Source organism: Somniosus microcephalus, chromosome 3 (assembly GCF_052327205.1).
Source record: "Somniosus microcephalus isolate GS21.2 chromosome 3, FLI_Smic_1.0, whole genome shotgun sequence".
Taxonomy (NCBI): Eukaryota; Metazoa; Chordata; class Chondrichthyes; order Squaliformes; family Somniosidae; genus Somniosus; species Somniosus microcephalus.
In genome coordinates, this window is record NC_140989.1 from 3,375,902 (window position 1) to 3,393,762 (window position 17,861).

General features: G+C 52.6%; 1 protein-coding gene across 1 annotated transcript in view; it reads left to right on the plus strand.

Moving 5' to 3' along the window:
* tram2 (translocation associated membrane protein 2) overlaps positions 1-17,861 on the plus strand; it is a 135,965-nt gene that overhangs the window by 10,598 nt on the left and 107,506 nt on the right. Inside the window, exons 2-5 of the mRNA XM_085978689.1 lie at positions 9,029-9,138; positions 9,622-9,738; positions 15,839-15,897; positions 16,423-16,507. Coding sequence (XP_085834815.1) covers positions 9,029-9,138; positions 9,622-9,738; positions 15,839-15,897; positions 16,423-16,507 — 371 coding nt within the window. The remainder of the gene's footprint in view (positions 1-9,028; positions 9,139-9,621; positions 9,739-15,838; positions 15,898-16,422; positions 16,508-17,861) is intronic.

Below are 17,861 nucleotides of genomic sequence, written 5' to 3' on the forward strand. Positions count from 1 at the left end.
TAACCAAATAGATTCTGTCCTTGACTCCTCCAGGACATCCTCTCTCTCCATCACTGTAAAATTCTCCTTAACCAATACTCCCACCCCACCTCCTTTCTTTCCTTCCCTATCTTTCCTGAACACCTTATATTCAGGAATATTTAGTACCCAATCCTGCCCTTTTTTGACCCAGGTCTCCATTATCGCCACATCATCATATTCCCATGTGGCTATTTGCGCCTGCAGCTCACCAACCATATTTACCACGCTTCATGCATTTACACTTCATCGTCACTGGGAACTCCCTCCCTAACAGCACTGTGGGAGTACCTTCACCACGGACTGCAGCGGTTCAGGGCGGCGGCTCACCACCACTTTCTCGAGGGAATTAGGGATGGCCAATAAATGCTGGCCTTGCCAGCGACTCCCACATCCCATTAAAAAAAACGAATAAAAAAAATTGCACTGTAAACTGTCTTAGACCTTCTTGTATTCTCTCTTAGTCTGACCCCACCCAATACCTCACTATTTCTTACTCTAGTGCTATCTGTGTCTCCCAATCCTTTGTGCACTTTGTTTTTCCTTTCTTTTCATCCTGTGCCCATCCCCCTGCCAAACTAGTTTAAACCCTCCCCAGCAAACCCCCTGTGAGGATATTGGTTCCGGCTCTGTTGAGGTGTAAACCGTGCGGCCTGTACATGTCCCACCTCCCCCAGAACCTGTCCCAATGCCCCAGGAATCTAAAGCCCTCCCTCCAGCACCATCTCTCCAGCCACTCATTCATCTGCTCTATCCTCCTATTTCTATATATACTCACTCGCATGTGGCACCGGGAGTAATCCACAGATTACTACCTTTGAAGTTTTGCTTTTTGATCTCTTCCCTATCTCCCTAGTCTTAGAGTCATAACGGCACAGAAGGAGGCCATTTGGCCCATCGAGTCCGTGCCGGCTCTGTAGAGCAATCCAGTCAGTCCCATTCCCCCGCTCTATCCCCGGAGCCCTGCAAGTTTATTTCCCTCAAGTGCCTATCCAGTCTCCCCTTGAAAACATCGAGTGTCTCCGCTTCCACCACTTCTGTCGGCAGCGAGTTCCAGGTCCTCACCACTCGCTGCGTAAAAGCCCTAATCCAGTTTAGAAGTAATAAGAACATAAGTAGGAGCAGGAGTAGGCCATACGGCCCCTCAGGCCTGCTCCGCCATTCAATAGGATCATGGCTGATCCGAACCTAGACTCACGTCCACTTCCCTGCCCGCTCCCCGTAACCCCTAATTCCCTTATCAGCTAGGAAACTGTCTATCTCCGTTTTAAATTTATTTAATGTTGCAGCTTCCACAGCTCTCTGAGGTAGCAAATTCCATAGATTTACTAACCTCTGAGTGAAGAAGTTTCTCCTCATCTCAGTTTTGAAAGGGCAGCCCCTTATTCTAAGATTATGCCCTCTAGTTCTAGTCTCACCCATCAGTGGAAACATCCTCACCGCATCCACCCGATCAAGCCCCCTCACAATCTTTATATGTATAACTGAAGCAAGACTTCCCTGTTTTTATACTCCATCCCCCTTGCAATAAAAGCCAAGATTCCATTGGCCTTCCTGATCACCTGCTGCACCTGCATACTAACTTTTTGTGTTTCATGCACCAGGGCCCCCAGATCCCTTTGTACTATAGCACTTTGCAGTTTCTCTCCATTTAGATAATAACTTGCTCTTTGATTTTTTTCTGCCAAAGTGCATAACCTCACACTTTCCAACATTATATTCCATCTGCCAAATTTCTGCCCACTCACTTAGCCTGTCTATGTCCTTTTGCAGGTTTTTTATGTCCTCCTCACTCACTGCTTTCCCTCCCATCTTTGTATCGTCGGCAAACTTGGATACGTTGCACTCAGTCCCTTCCTCCAAATCGTTAATATAGATTGTAAAGAGTTGGGGTCCCAGCACTGACCCCTGCGGAACACCACTAGTTACTGATTGCCAACCCGAGAATGAACCATTTATCCCAACTCTCTGTTTTCTGTTAGATAGCCAATCTTCCACCCATGCCAGTATATTACCCCCAATCCTGTGATTTTTTATCTTGTGCAATAATCTTTTGTGTGGCACCTTGTCAAATGCCTTTTGGAAGTCCAAATACACCACATCCACTGGTTCCCCTTTATCCACCCTGTTTGTTACGTCCTCAAAGAATTCGAGCAAATTTGTCAAACATGACTTCCCCTTCATAAAACCATGCTGACTTTGTCCGATTAAATTATGCTTATCCAAATGTCCTGTTACTGCTTCCTTAATAATGGACTCCAACATTTTACCAACCATAGATGTTAGGCTAACTGGTCTATAGTTCCACTCTAGATTGTTCCTTATTCCTCTCCTCCATTGCTAATCTAAATCTTATGATACGATGATCACTCGTACCCAAGTGTTCTCCCACAGACACTTGGTCGACCTGGCCCACCTCATTCCCCAGCACCAGATCCAGCAATGCCTCCTTCCTAGTTGGGTCAAGGAAATTCTCCTGAACACATTTCAGAAATTCTTCCCCCTCCTTTCCCTTTACCCTAGCATTATCCCAATCGATATTTGGGTAATTATATTTGCCTGCAGGACCTCATCCCTTTTTCTACCTATGTCGTTGGTACCGATATGGACCGCGACCTCTGGCTGTTCACCCTCCCCCCCACCTCAAAATGTTCTGCAGCCGCTTAATGACACCGTTGACCCTGGCACCAGGGAGGCAACTATACTGACTATTTCACCAATCTTTTGAGTCATTGGCAATCTTGGATATATGACTCTATTGTGTAACCCAAGTCATCACCCAAGTGAATAGTTGAGCCCCCGCACAGATCCTTGTGAAACACCACTAGTCACTTCCTTCCAATTCGAGTACATACCCATTATCCCTACTCTCTGTCTTCTACTGCCTAACCAGGTCAATAATTTGCCTTCAGTTCCATGAGCTTTAATTTAAGTTAACAGTCTCTTATGTGGAACCTTATTGAATGTTTTCTGGAAGTCCATATAAACTACATCTATAGACATTCCCGTCTACTATTTTAGTTACTTCCTCAAAAAATTCAATTGGGTTCGTTGGACATGACTTACTCTATGTTGTCTCTCTCTAATCAGCTCGAGTTTCTCTCAGTGCTCAGTCACTCTGTCCTTAATTATAGATTCCAATAACTGCCCCACAACAGTTAGACTAACAGGTCTATAATTCCCTGGTTTCTCTCTCTCACCTTTCTTAAATAATGGAGTTACATTTGCAATTTTCCAATCTAAAGGGACAATTCCTGAATCGAGAGATCTTTGGAAGATTATGGCTAAAGCCTCTGAAATTTCCTCACCTACTTCCTTTAAAACCCTGGGATGCAAACCATCAGGTCCGGGGGATTTGTCCGTCTTCAGTGCCATTATTTTTTTCTAATACTGTTTTCTTGCTAATGTTAATTTTAATGAGTTCCAGTCCTTGACTCATCATTAGTTTCCCTGGAATGTCAGGTTTATTATCCTCTACAGTGAAGATTGACACAAACCTAATATTGAATTTGATCATATTATGATCACTGTTGGCTAATAATAACAGTAAGGGAAAATTTATCGAAGTCTTACTCATTCCTAAAGCAAGGACTCTGAGCTGGAGTGCCTCAAGGCAGAGGCATTTCCTGCAGATGTGGCAATCCAGGACAGTCTCACGGTCCACAAACTCCCACATATTACAGTCCCGACACGTAGCCTGAGCCGCCATTTCTAGTTTTTATTTATTTACATAGGATTACATCGGATATACGGCACAGAAACAGGCCATTTGGCCCAACCAGTCCATGCCGGCGTTTATGCTCCACTCGAGCCTCCTCCCGTCTTTCCTCATCTAAATCTATCAGCGTAACCCTCTATTCCCTTCTCCCTCATATGCTTGTCCAGCCTCCCCTTAAATCAAGGCAGTGGAGGCCAATTCATTAAATATATTCAAGAAGGAGTTGGATATATTTCTTGAGGCTAAAGGGATCAAGGGATATGGGGAGAAAGCAGGGACAGGGTACTGAATTTGGATGATCAGCCATGATCTCATTGAATGGTGGAGCAGGCTCGAGGGGCCGAATGGCCTACTCCTGCTCCTATCTTCTATGTTTCTATCGATACTATTCGCTTCAACCACTCCCTGTGGGAGCGAGTTCCACATTCTCGCCACTCTCTGGGTAAAGAAGTTTCTCCTGAATTCCCTATTGGATTTCTTGGTGACTATCTTATATTGATGGCCTCTAGTTTTGCTCTTCCCCACAAGTGGAAACACTCTCTCTGTATCCACTCGATCAAAACCTTTCATAATTTTAAAGACCTCTATTCGGTCACCCCTCGGCCTTTTTTCAAGAGAAAAGAGACCCAGCCTGTTCATCCTTTCCTGATATGTATACCCTCGCATTTCTGGTATCATCCTTGTAAATCTTCTCTGCACCCTCTCCAGTGCCTCGATATCCTTTTTATAATATGGAGACCAAGGTTCGATACAGGTTTAGCATAACTTTCCCTACTTTTCAATTCTGTTACTCCAGAATTAAACCCTATTGCTTGGTTTGCTTTTTTTATGGCCTTGCTAACTTGTGTTGCAACTTTTAGTGATTTGTGTATTTGTACTCCGAGATCCCTTTGTTCCTCTACCCCACCTAGACTCTCACCCTCCAAGTAATAAGTGACCTCCCTAATCTTCCTACCAAAATGTAATACCTCACATTTATCTGTGTTGAACTTCATTTGCCAATTATTTGCCCATTCTGCAAGTTTACTAATGTCCTCCTGTAATTTGTTGCAGTCCTCCTCAATATTGACTTTCCCCCCCAATTTGGTGTCATCCGCAAATTTAGAAATTGTGTTTTTGATTCCAAAGTCTAAAACGTTAATGTAAATTGTGAATAGCAGTGGTCCCAGCACTGATCCTTGTGGAACACCACTACCCACCTTCTGCCACTGTGAATAGCTGCCCTTTACTCCCACTCTCTACTTTCTGTCCTGAAGCCAGCCAGCAATCCATTCTGCTACTTGTCCCCTGACTCTGCATTCTCTGACCTTATTCATTAGTCTATTATGGGGTACCTTATCAAAGGCTTTTTGAAAATCTAGATATATTACATCTACTGCATTACTGTTGTGTCTCAAGGGGTTTTATACCCTTACCTATATAACAATTAAGAAGGACTCCGGGGTGGAGAGTTTAGTTAACGGCCATTTTATTTACAATGTGCTTCTTCACTCAATGCACTACATTTCCCATAGTGCACTGCAAATCACCACTACGGTATCCCATGTGGGACAATTCTAATACACATTCAAAATACACAACAATTACCCTTGTCTACTCTCTTACCTCTTCAAAAAATTCAATAAGGTTGGTAAAGCAAGATTTTTCCCTTTTGAAATCCATGCTGACTATTCATTATTATACTTTTCGTTTCTAGATGTTCTTCTATTCTCTCCTTTAGTAGGGATTCCATTATTTTTCCTACCACCGATGTTAAGCTGACTGGTCTATAATTCCCTAGACATGTTCTATCCCCCTTCTTAAATATCGGTATTACGTTAGCTATTCACCAGTCCTCTGGCACTACACCTTTTTCTAATGAATTACTAAATATTTGTAGTATTGCCTCTGCTATCTCTTCCCGAGATTCTTTTAAAATGTGTGGATGCAATCCATCCAGACCAGGGGTTTTATCCTCTTTGAGTTTGATTAGTTTATTTAATATATCCCCATTTTTAATTTTAAATGCACTTATCTCATTACTCATCTCATCATCCAGTGTCTTGTCCACCTGTTCTATCTCCCTGGTAAATACCGAAGCAAAATAATGATTTAATATTTCTGCCATCTCCCTATCGTTACCTGTGGTATTATCCTGTCTATCCCTTAATGGCCCTATTCCCATTCCAACCTTCCTTTTTTATTGATGTGCCTGTAAAATATTTTACTATTTTGTTTTATGTTCCTTGATAATTTAATTTCATAGTTCCTCTTCCTAATTTTTTTTGACTTCTCTCCTAATAATCTCTATGTATTCTCTCTTATCATGCACTTCTCTGCTGTCTATGTATAGCTGTTGGACTATAACCTGGTGTTGTGTGACTTCTCACATATGTATTTAATGTATGCCTCTTTCCTCACCCTCAATTGTTTCCTTATGTCTTTATTCATCCATGGAGTCTCATTAGTGTTTAGTTTGTTCTTTCCTTTTAGCGGAATATATTGTTCCTGCACTCTGTTGAACACCGTTTTAAATGTTTCCCATTGCTGTTCTACATCGTTTTGTCAATATTGTTGCCCATTTTATCTTCCCAAGTTCTACTCTCAGCCCCTCAAAATTAGCTTTTCTCCAATCTATTAACTTGGTTTTTGTCATTCTTTATGTCCTTCTCTATTGTCATCTTAAAGCATATTATATTATGGTCACTATTGCCTATATGTTCCCTTACTTTTACTTCTTATCTGCTCTGGCTCATTCCCCATTACTAGATCCAAGAGTGAATCCTCCCTTGTTAGGCTTTTTACATATTGGGTTAGAAAGGAGTCCTGTACACATTGTAGGAACTCCATTCCCTTATCCCCTTTACCTACCTCTTCTGTCCAATTAATATCGTGGTAGTTGAAATCCCCCATGATTATCATTCTATGTTTTTTATTCATTCCTCTAATTTGTCTGTATAGTTCTTATTTGTTAGTAATTTAATTCTACATGTAATAGAATTACTTACGATCTAGATTATATTTAGCAGAAAACCAAGGGTGTGGCGAGAATGAGGAACTTAAAGAAATTATTATTAGTAAAAAAATAGTACTATCAAAATGAATGGGACTAAAAGTCAACAAATCCCAAGGACCAGATGACCTACATCCTAGGGTTTTGAAAGAGGTGGCCATTGGGATAGTGGACGCATTGGTTGTCATCTTCCAAAATTCTATAGATTCTGGAACCGTTCCTGCAGATTGGAGGATAGCAAATGTAACCCCGCTATTTAAGAAAGGAGGGAGAGAGAAAACGGGGAACTACAGACCTGTTAGCCTCACATCAGTAGTTGGGAAAATGCTGGAATCTATTATAAAGGATGCAATAACTGGGCACTTCGAAACTAATACCTGTAGTAAGATTGGGCAGAGTCGACATGGATTTATGAAAGGGAAATCCTGTTTAACAAACCTATTGGAGTTCTTTGAGGACATAACTACTGGAGTAGACAAAGGGGAACCGGTAGATATGGTGTATTTGGATTTTCAGAAGGCCTTCGATAAGATCCCACATAAGAGGTTGGTAAACAAAATTAGGGCACATGGAATTGGGGGCAATATACTAGCATGGATTGAGAATTGGTTAACAGACAGAAAACAAAGAGTAGGGATAAATGGGTCTTTTTCAGGATGGCAGGCTGTGACTAGTGGGGTACCGCAAGGATCGGTGCTTGGGCCCCAGCTACTCACAATCTACATCGATGATTTGGATGAGGGGACTAATTGTAATATTTCCAAATTTGCTGATGATACAAAGCTAGGTGGCAGTGTCAGTTGTGAAGAGGATGTGAAGAGGCTTCAAGGGTATCTCGACAGGCTCAGTGAGTGGGCGAGAACATGGCAGATGGGATATAATAATGTGGATAAATGTGAAGTTATCCACTTTGGTAGAAAAAACAGAAAGACAGAGTATTTCCTAAATGGTGAAAGATTGGGGAATGCAGATGCTCAAAGGGACCTGGGTGTCCTTGTACATGAGTCACTGAAAGTGAATGTGCAGGTGCAGCAAGCCATTAGGAAGGCAAATGGTATGCTGGCCTTCATTACAAGAGGATTTGAGTACAGGAGTAAAGAAGTCTTACTCCAATTATATAGGGCCTTGGTGAGACCACACCTGGAATACTGTGTACAATTTTGGTGGTCTTACCAAAGGAAGGATATACTTGCCACAGAGGGAGTGCAACGAAGGTTCACGAGATTGATTCCTGGGATGGCGGGACTGTCGTATGAGAAGAGATTGAGTAAACTAGGCCTGTATTCTCTTGAATTCAGAAGAATGAGAGGGGATCTCATTGAAGCATACAAAATTATTACAGGGCTTGATAGGGTGGATGCTGGGAGAATGTTTCCCTTGGCTGGGGAGTCTAGAACCAGGGGCCACAGCCTCAGGATAAAGGGTAGGCCATTCAGGACTGAGATGAGAAGAAATTTCTTCAAACAGAGGGTGGTGAATCTTTGGAATTCTCTAGCCCAGAGGGCTGTGGAGGCTCAGTCATTGGGTATATTCAAAACAGATGTCGATAGATTTCTGACTAGTAAGGGCATCGAGGGATATGGCGATAGGGCCGGTGAATGGAGTTGAGGCAGAAGATCAGCCATGATCTCATTGAATGGCGGAGCAGGCTCGAAGGGCCGAATGGTCGACTCCTGCTCCTATTTCTTATGTTCTTAGATGGATTTCGCTTGACTGCAGGTTAATTTGTAACGAATTAGTTTTGTTTTTGTTTATTACCTTATTTATTTTAGTATCCCCCATACTCCTATTTACTATTTATGTACACCAGATTTTTATTTCATACAATTTGGATCCCTTTAATGTTGGTATCCTCTATTTAATTTTAATTTTATCCTCGAGATCTAATTAATTACCCATATTATTTATTGATATATTTACTGTTGTCCCTTGGTTTAAATTACTTAGCACCTTCTTCCCCTACTGCACTGAATTCCCACTCTCTCCAAATTCCCGTCGCCACTGGGTTTAGCAGACTCACCCAGCTCTGCTCACAGCTCTGCATTAGCAGCTATCCCTCTAATATACAGGTGAGTGCACATGGGCTGTGCCAGGAGATTATAATATGTGGGCTTGTTCGGAGGGAGTCGCAGTAGAGGAGGAGAAGGAATAGGGTGCCGGGGGTCAGGAGGAGGAGGAGGGGGTCTGTGTTCTGCGGGAGTGGGGTGGCGTAGTCTGTTGTGACGGGACGGAGCTGAGAAGTTCTTGGAGTTCTGATCAATTTCTTGCCCTGTTTCTCCCCCTTTCTCTCTCTCTCTCAGATGGGGATGTGGTTCACTATCTCTACGGGACCAGTGATTTTGTTACCATCTCGTTCTATATCCTGATCACCATTATCCTGCACGCTGTGGTCCAGGAGTACGCACTCGATGTAAGTAACTGGGGGTGAGGGGGGTGGTGGCGGAGAGGAGGTTGGCGAGGAGAGGGGCAAGGGTGGAGTGGGTTGGGGAGATGGGGGGAGGCAGGATGGGGACAGGTGGCGGGAGGGGGAGGGGAGGGTGATGGGGGAGGGGGGAGGAGGGGGAGAGTGTGATGGGGAGGGGGGAGGGAGGAGGGGGGAGGAAGAGGAGGGGAGGGTGAGGGGGGAGGAGGGGGGAGGGTGATGGGGGAGGGGGGAAGAGAAGGAGGGGGAGGGGGGAAGAGAAGGAGGGGGAGGGGGGAAGAGAAGGAGGGGGAGGGGGGAAGAGAAGGAGGGGGAGGGGGAAGAGAAGGAGGGGGAGGGGGAAGAGGGGGAGGGGGGAAGAGGGGGAGGAGGGGGGAGGAGGAAGAGGGGAGGGAGGGGGGGAGGGGGGAGGAGGAGGATCATTTATTCAAACGACAGCTAACTGAGAGTCTGGTTCTATTTATGCTTCAGAAATTAAACAAACGGCTGCATCTCTCGAAGATCAAACACAGCAAAGTGAATGAATCAGGTCAATTGATTGTCCTTCACCTCGCCTCGGGAATTTGGGGCCTTTACATCATCGTGACAGTAAGTGGACACAGTGCTCAAGGTGGGTCTGAGCAGAACTGGACACAGTGCTCAAGGTGGGACTGACCAGAACTGGACACAGTGCTCAAGGTGGGTCTGACCAGAACTGGACACAGTGCTCAAGGTGGGTCTGAGCAGAACTGGACACAGTGCTCAAGGTGGGACTGACCAGAACTGGACACAGTGCTCAAGGTGGGTCTGACCAGAACTGGACACAGTGCTCAAGGTGGGTCTGACCAGAACTGGACACAGTGCTCAAGGTGGGACTGACCAGAACTGGACACAGTGCTCAAGGTGGGACTGACCAGAACTGGACACAGTGCTCAAGGTGGGTCTGACCAGAACTGGACACAATGCTCAAGGTGGGACTGACCAGAACTGGACACAGTGCTCAAGGTGGGTCTGACCAGAACTGGACACAGTGCTCAAGGTGGGACTGACCGGAACTGGACACAGTGCTCAAGGTGGGTCTGACCAGAACTGGACACAGTGCTCAAGGTGGGACTGACCAGAACTGGACTCAGTGCTCAAGGTGGGTCTGACCAGAACTGGAGACAGTGCTCAAGGTGGGTCTGACCAGAACTGGACACAGTGCTCAAGGTGGGTCTGACCAGAACTGGACACAGTGATCAAGGTGGGTCTGACCAGAACTGGACACAGTGCTCAAGGTGGGTCTGACCAGAACTGGACACAGTGCTCAAGGTGGGTCTGACCAGAACTGGACACAGTGCTCAAGGTGGGTCTGACCAGAACTGGACACAGTGCTCAAGGTGGGTCTGACCAGAACTGGACACAGTGCTCAAGGTGGGTCTGACCAGAACTGGACACAGTGCTCAAGGTGGGTCTGACCAGAACTGGACACAGTGCTCAAGGTGGGACTGACCAGAACTGGACACAGTGCTCAAGGTGGGACTGACCAGAACTGGACACAGTGCTCAAGGTGGGTCTGACCAGAGCTGGACATAGTGCTCAAGCTGGGACTGACCAGAACTGGACACAGTGCTCAAGGTGGGTCTGACCAGAACTGGACACAGTGCTCAAGGTGGGACTGACCAGAACTGGACACAGTGCTCAAGGTGGGTCTGACCAGAACTGGACACAGTGCTCAAGGTGGGTCTGACCAGAACTGGACACAGTGCTCAAGGTGGGTCTGACCAGAACTGGACACAGGGTTCAATGTGGGTCTGACCAGAACTGGACACAGTGCTCAAGGTGGGTCTGACCAGAACTGGACACAGTGCTCAAGGTGGGTCTGACCAGAACTGGACACAGGGTTCAAGGTGGGTCTGACCAGAACTGGACACAGGGTTCAAGGTGGGTCTGACCAGAACTGGACACAGGGTTCAAGGTGGGACTGACCAGAACTGGACACAGTGCTCAAGGTGGGACTGACCAGAACTGGACACAGTGCTCAAGGTGGGTCTGACCAGAACTGGACACAGTGCTCAAGGTGGGTCTGACCAGAACTGGACACAGTGCTCAAGGTGGGTCTGACCAGAACTGGACACAGTGCTCAAGGTGGGTCTGACCAGAACTGGACACAGTGCTCAAGGTGGGACTGACCAGAACTGGACACAGGGTTCAAGGTGGGTCTGACCAGAACTGGACACAGGGTTCAAGGTGGGTCTGACCAGAACTGGACACAGTGCTCAAGGTGGGTCTGACCAGACTGGACACAGTGCTCAAGGTGGGACTGACCAGAACTGGACACAGTGCTCAAGGTGGGTCTGACCAGAACTGGACACAGTGCTCAAGGTGGGACTGACCAGAACTGGACCCAGTGCTCAAGGTGGGGTCTGACCAGAACTGGACACAGTGCTCAAGGTGGGACTCTACAGTTTCGTGGTGACCTCCTCTGTCTTGTTCTCTGCTGCCCTCCTGATGGTTCAGATTTCATTGACCTAAAACAAAGTGGAATCCTGCAGTGATTTGAATTAAGCAACAGATTTAACGTTTAAAAATAATCCTTGATCATTTGAATTGGGTAATTGTGAATTGGGTGCAGGTGGAGATGTAGCTCATCGTCACACCCATGGGCTGTGGGCCAGTGTGTGAGATACAGAAGGGCAGCTGTTACCAGGGCCACAAGGAGCATCGAAGTGAGGAGGGAGAGGGGCCACCAGGGACTCACTCCGTCGCCCCCCTCCCCGTCTTTTCTCCCCCCCTCCCCGTCTCTTCCCCCCCTCCCCGTCTCTTCCCCCCCTCCCCGTCTCTTCCCCCCCCCTCCCCGTCTCTTCCCCCCTCCCCGTCTCTTCCCCCCCTCCCCGTCTCTTCCCCCCCTCCCCGTCTCTTCCCCCCCTCCCCGTCTCTTCCCCCCTCCCCGTCTCTTCCCCCTCCCGTCTCTTCCCCCCCTCCCGTCTCTTCCCCCCCTCCCCGTCTCTTCCCCCCCTCCCCGTCTCTTCCCCCCCTCCCCGTCTCTTCCCCCCTCCCGTCTCTTCCCCCCTCCCCGTCTCTTCCCCCCCTCCCCGTCTCTTCCCCCCCTCCCCGTCTCTTCCCCCCCTCCCCGTCTCTTCCCCCCCTCCCCGTCTCTTCCCCCCCTCCCCGTCTCTTCCCCCTCCCCGTCTCTTCCCCCCCTCCCGTCTCTTCCCCCCTCCCCGTCTCTTCCCCCCCTCCCGTCTCTTCCCCCCCTCCCCGTCTCTTCCCCCCCTCCCCGTCTCTTCCCCCCCTCCCCCTCTCCCCCCCTCCCCGTCTCTTCCCCCCCCTCCCCGTCTCTTCCCCCCCCTCCCCGTCTCTTCCCCCCCCTCCCGTCTCTTCCCCCCTCCCCGTCTCTTCCCCCCCTCCCCGTCTCTTCCCCCCTCCCGTCTCTTCCCCCCTCCCCGTCTCTTCCCCCCCTCCCGTCTCTTCCCCCCCTCCCGTCTCTTCCCCCCCTCCCCGTCTCTTCCCCCCCTCCCCGTCTCTTCCCCCCCTCCCCGTCTCTTCCCCCCCTCCCCGTCTCTTCCCCCCCTCCCCGTCTCTTCCCCCCCTCCCCGTCTCTTCCCCCCCCTCCCCGTCTCTTCCCCCCCTCCCCGTCTCTTCCCCCCCTCCCCGTCTCTTCCCCCCCTCCCCGTCTCTTCCCCCCCTCCCCGTCTCTTCCCCCCTCCCCGTCTCTTCCCCCCTCCCCGTCTCTTCCCCCCCTCCCCGTCTCTTCCCCCCTCCCGTCTCTTCCCCCCCTCCCCGTCTCTTCCCCCCCTCCCCGTCTCTTCCCCCCTCCCCGTCTCTTCCCCCCTCCCCGTCTCTTCCCCCCCTCCCCGTCTCTTCCCCCCTCCCCGTCTCTTCCCCCCCTCCCCGTCTCTTCCCCCCTCCCGTCTCTTCCCCCCCTCCCCGTCTCTTCCCCCCTCCCCGTCTCTTCCCCCCCTCCCCGTCTCTTCCCCCCCTCCCCGTCTCTTCCCCCCTCCCCGTCTCTTCCCCCCTCCCCCGTCTCTTCCCCCCTCCCCGTCTCTTCCCCCCCTCCCCGTCTCTTCCCCCCCTCCCCGTCTCTTCCCCCCCTCCCCGTCTCTTCCCCCCTCCCCGTCTCTTCCCCCCCTCCCGTCTCTTCCCCCCTCCCCGTCTCTTCCCCCCTCCCGTCTCTTCCCCCCCTCCCCGTCTCTTCCCCCCCTCCCCGTCTCTTCCCCCCCTCCCCGTCTCTTCCCCCCCTCCCCGTCTCTTCCCCCCCCTCCCCGTCTCTTCCCCCCTCCCCGTCTCTTCCCCCCCTCCCCGTCTCTTCCCCCCTCCCCGTCTCTTCCCCCCTCCCCGTCTCTTCCCCCCTCCCCGTCTCTTCCCCCCCTCCCCGTCTCTTCCCCCCCTCCCCGTCTCTTCCCCCCCTCCCCGTCTCTTCCCCCCCTCCCCGTCTCTTCCCCCCCTCCCCGTCTCTCCCCCCCTCCCCGTCTCTTCCCCCCTCCCCCGTCTCTTCCCCCCCTCTCCCGTCTCTTCCCCCCCCTCCCCGTCTCTTCCCCCCCTCCCCGTCTCTTCCCCCCCTCCCCGTCTCTTCCCCCCTCCCCGTCTCTTCCCCCCCTCCCCGTCTCTTCCCCCCCTCCCCGTCTCTTCCCCCCCTCCCCGTCTCTTCCCCCCCTCCCGTCTCTTCCCCCCCACTCCCGTCTCTTCCCCCCCTCCCCGTCTCTTCCCCCCCTCCCCGTCTCTTCCCCCCCTCCCCGTCTCTTCCCCCCCTCCCCGTCTCTTCCCCCCCTCCCCGTCTCTTCCCCCCCTCCCGTCTCTTCCCCCCCTCCCCCGTCTCTTCCCCCCTCCCCGTCTCTTCCCCCCCCTCCCCGTCTCTTCCCCCCTCCCCGTCTCTTCCCCCCCTCCCCGTCTCTTCCCCCCCTCCCCGTCTCTTCCCCCCCTCCCCCGTCTCTTCCCCCCCTCCCCGTCTCTTCCCCCCCTCCCCGTCTCTTCCCCCCCTCCCCGTCTCTTCCCCCCTCCCCGTCTCTTCCCCCCCCTCCCCGTCTCTTCCCCCCCCTCCCCGTCTCTTCCCCCCTCCCCGTCTCTTCCCCCTCCCCGTCTCTTCCCCCCCCTCCCCGTCTCTTCCCCCCTCCCCGTCTCTTCCCCCCCCTCCCCGTCTCTTCCCCCCCTCCCCGTCTCTTCCCCCCCTCCCCGTCTCTTCCCCCCCTCCCCGTCTCTTCCCCCCCTCCCCGTCTCTTCCCCCCTCCCGTCTCTTCCCCCCCTCCCCGTCTCTTCCCCCCCTCCCCGTCTCTTCCCCCCTCCCCGTCTCTTCCCCCCCTCCCCGTCTCTTCCCCCCCTCCCGTCTCTTCCCCCCCTCCCCGTCTCTTCCCCCCCTCCCCGTCTCTTCCCCCCCTCCCCGTCTCTTCCCCCCCTCCCCGTCTCTTCCCCCCCTCCCCGTCTCTTCCCCCCCTCCCCGTCTCTTCCCCCCTCCCCGTCTCTTCCCCCCCTCCCCGTCTCTTCCCCCCCTCCCCGTCTCTTCCCCCCCCTCCCCGTCTCTTCCCCCCCCTCCCCGTCTCTTCCCCCCCTCCCCGTCTCTTCCCCCCTCCCCGTCTCTTCCCCCCCTCCCCGTCTCTTCCCCCCCTCCCCGTCTCTTCCCCCCTCCCCGTCTCTTCCCCCCTCCCCGTCTCTTCCCCCCCTCCCCGTCTCTTCCCCCCCTCCCCGTCTCTTCCCCCCTCCCCGTCTCTTCCCCCCCTCCCCGTCTCTTCCCCCCCTCCCGTCTCTTTCCCCCCCTCCCCGTCTCTTTCCCCCCCTCCCGTCTCTTCCCCGTCTCTTCCCCCCCCCGTCTCTTCCCCCCCGTCTCTTCCCCCCCTCCCCGTCTCTTCCCCCCCCTCCCCGTCTCTTCCCCCCCCTCCCCGTCTCTTCCCCCCCCTCCCGTCTCTTCCCCCCCTCCCCGTCTCTTCCCCCCCCTCCCCGTCTCTTCCCCCCCTCCCCGTCTCTTCCCCCCCCTCCCCGTCTCTTCCCCCCCTCCCCGTCTCTTCCCCCCCCTCCCCGTCTCTTCCCCCCCCTCCCCGTCTCTTCCCCCCCTCCCCGTCTCTTCCCCCCCCTCCCCGTCTCTTCCCCCCCCTCCCCGTCTCTTCCCCCCCCTCCCGTCTCTTCCCCCCCCTCCCCGTCTCTTCCCCCCCCTCCCCGTCTCTTCCCCCCCCCTCCCCGTCTCTTCCCCCCCTCCCCGTCTCTTCCCCCCCCTCCCCGTCTCTTCCCCCCCCTCCCCGTCTCTTCCCCCCCCTCCCCGTCTCTTCCCCCCCCTCCCGTCTCTTCCCCCCCCCTCCCCGTCTCTTCCCCCCCCCTCCCCGTCTCTTCCCCCCTCCCCGTCTCTTCCCCCCTCCCCGTCTCTTCCCCCCCTCCCCGTCTCTTCCCCCCCCTTCCCCGTCTCTTCCCCCCCCTCCCCGTCTCTTCCCCCCCTCCCCGTCTCTTCCCCCCCCCTCCCCCGTCTCTTCCCCCCCCTCCCCGTCTCTTCCCCCCCCTCCCCGTCTCTTCCCCCCCCCTCCCCGTCTCTTCCCCCCCCTCCCCGTCTCTTCCCCCCCCTCCCCGTCTCTTCCCCCCCTCCCGTCTCTTCCCCCCCTCCCCGTCTCTTCCCTCCCCGCGCCCTCGCCCCCTTCCCCGCGCCCTTGCACCCCCCACTCACCCCTCGCCCTTTTTCCCCCTACCCCCCTCACCCGTCCCCTCCTCTCTGAGATGAATTTCATTTCTAACTGATTGTGTGTGTTCACAGGAAGGCTACGTGACCTACCCGACCAGCCTCTGGGAGAAATATCCTCACACCGACCTCTCGTAAGTCCTGGGTTTGTCTTCGACCGAGCTGCGAGGCCCCCCCCGGGCTGACCAGCTCGGACTCTGATCCTTGCTGCTGGTGAATTGACAGGTGGTTGGGTTGGTTCGGGCGGTGGATTCTGGTTACCCCGTGGGTCTCGGTGAGGAGGGCCGAGGTGATTGGGGGTCAAGAGGGCAAGGGAGGAAAGGGTCTCTGTGGGGGCGGTGGGGTCTCGGCTCGCGGAGTGGGGGGTGCCAGGGTCTCGCTGTGGTTTGGGGTCAGTCAGTGCCTGGAAGGGGGAGGGATGGTTTTCAGACACATTGGCTGCTGTTTGTACCTGGGACTTGCTGCCCATTCACCGTGCAAGTCTAGGCACCGAGTGTGCAGGATATCCAACTGTTGGGGCCGGCACATCCTGGCCCAATCCTTAGCAAATGGCAGCGAAAATCACTGACCCAGGGGTGGGAGGGGGCGGGGGAAGTCACAGGGGATGTGGTTACCGGGATGGGGGGATGGGCGCTGATTCTATCTCTGCTTCTCTCCAGTTTCCAGGTAAAGTTTTTCTACTTGTGCCAACTCGCGTACTGGATCCACTCACTGCCAGAGCTTTACTTCCAGAGAGCGCGCAAAGTAAGTTCCACCGTGTTTAACACCCGTGCTGCACCTGCCCTGGGAGTGTTTGATGGGACAGTGTAGAGGGAGCTTTACTCTGTATCTAACCCGTGCTGTACCTGCCCTGGGAGTGTTGATGGGGCAGTGTAGAGGGAGCTTTACTCTGTATCTAACCCGTGCTGTACCCGCCCTGGGAGTGTTTGATGGGACAGTGTAGAGGGAGCTTTACTCTGTATCTAACCCGTGCTGTACCTGCCCTGGGAGTGTTTGATGGGACAGTGTAGAGGGAGCTTTACTCTGTATCTAACCCGTGCTGTACCTGCCCTGGGAGTGTTTGATGGGACAGTGTAGAGGGAGCTTTACTCTGTATCTAACCCGTGCTGTACCTGCCCTGGGAGTGTTTGATGGGACAGTGTAGAGGGAGCTTTACTCTGTATCTAACCCGTGCTGTACCTGCCCTGGGAGTGTTTGATGGGACAGTGTAGAGGGAGCTTTACTCTGTATCTAACCCGTGCTGTACCTGCCTTGGGAGTGTTTGATGGGACAGTGTAGAGAGAGCTTTACTCTGTATCTAACCCCGTGCTGTACCTGCCCTGGGAGTGTTTGATGGACAGTGTAGAGGGAGGTTTACTCTGTATCTAACCCGTGCTGTTCCTGCCCTGAGAGTGTTTGATGGGACAGTGTAGAGGGAGCTTTACTCTGTGTCTAACCCGTGCTTGTACCTGCCCTGGGAGTGTTTGATGGGACAGTGTAGAGGGAGCTTTACTCTGTATCTAACCCGTGCTGTACCTGCCCTGGGAGTGTTTGATGGGACAGTGTAGAGGGAGCTTTACTCTGTATCTAACCCGTGCTGTACCTGCCCTGGGAGTGTTTGATGGGACAGTGTAGCGGGAACTTTACTCTGTATCTAACCCGTGCTGTACCTGCCCTGGGAGTGTTTGATGGGACAGTGTAGAGGGAACTTTACTCTGTATCTAACCCGTGCTGTACCTGCCCTGGGAGTGTTTGGTGGGACAGTGTAGAGGAAGCTTTACTCTGTATCTAACCCGTGCTGTACCTGCCCTGGGAGTGTTTGTTGGGGCAGTGTAGAGGGAGCTTTACTCAAATCAAATCAAATCAACTTTTATTGTCATTGTTAGTGCACAAGTGCAGTACAACGAAATGTAGGCTTGCGGCTCCCGAGAGTGTACATTTGGATTAAGACATTTAAATATTCGACATACATTTGGCTTGTAATACATTAACATAACCATAATAAAGTGCATTGGCAGATGTGTAGGCTTTAGAGTTTATTTGTGGAGTTCAGTAGGATGACAGCCCTGGGAAAGAAGCTGTTCCTAAATCTGGTCGTACGGGTGCGAATGCATCTGTA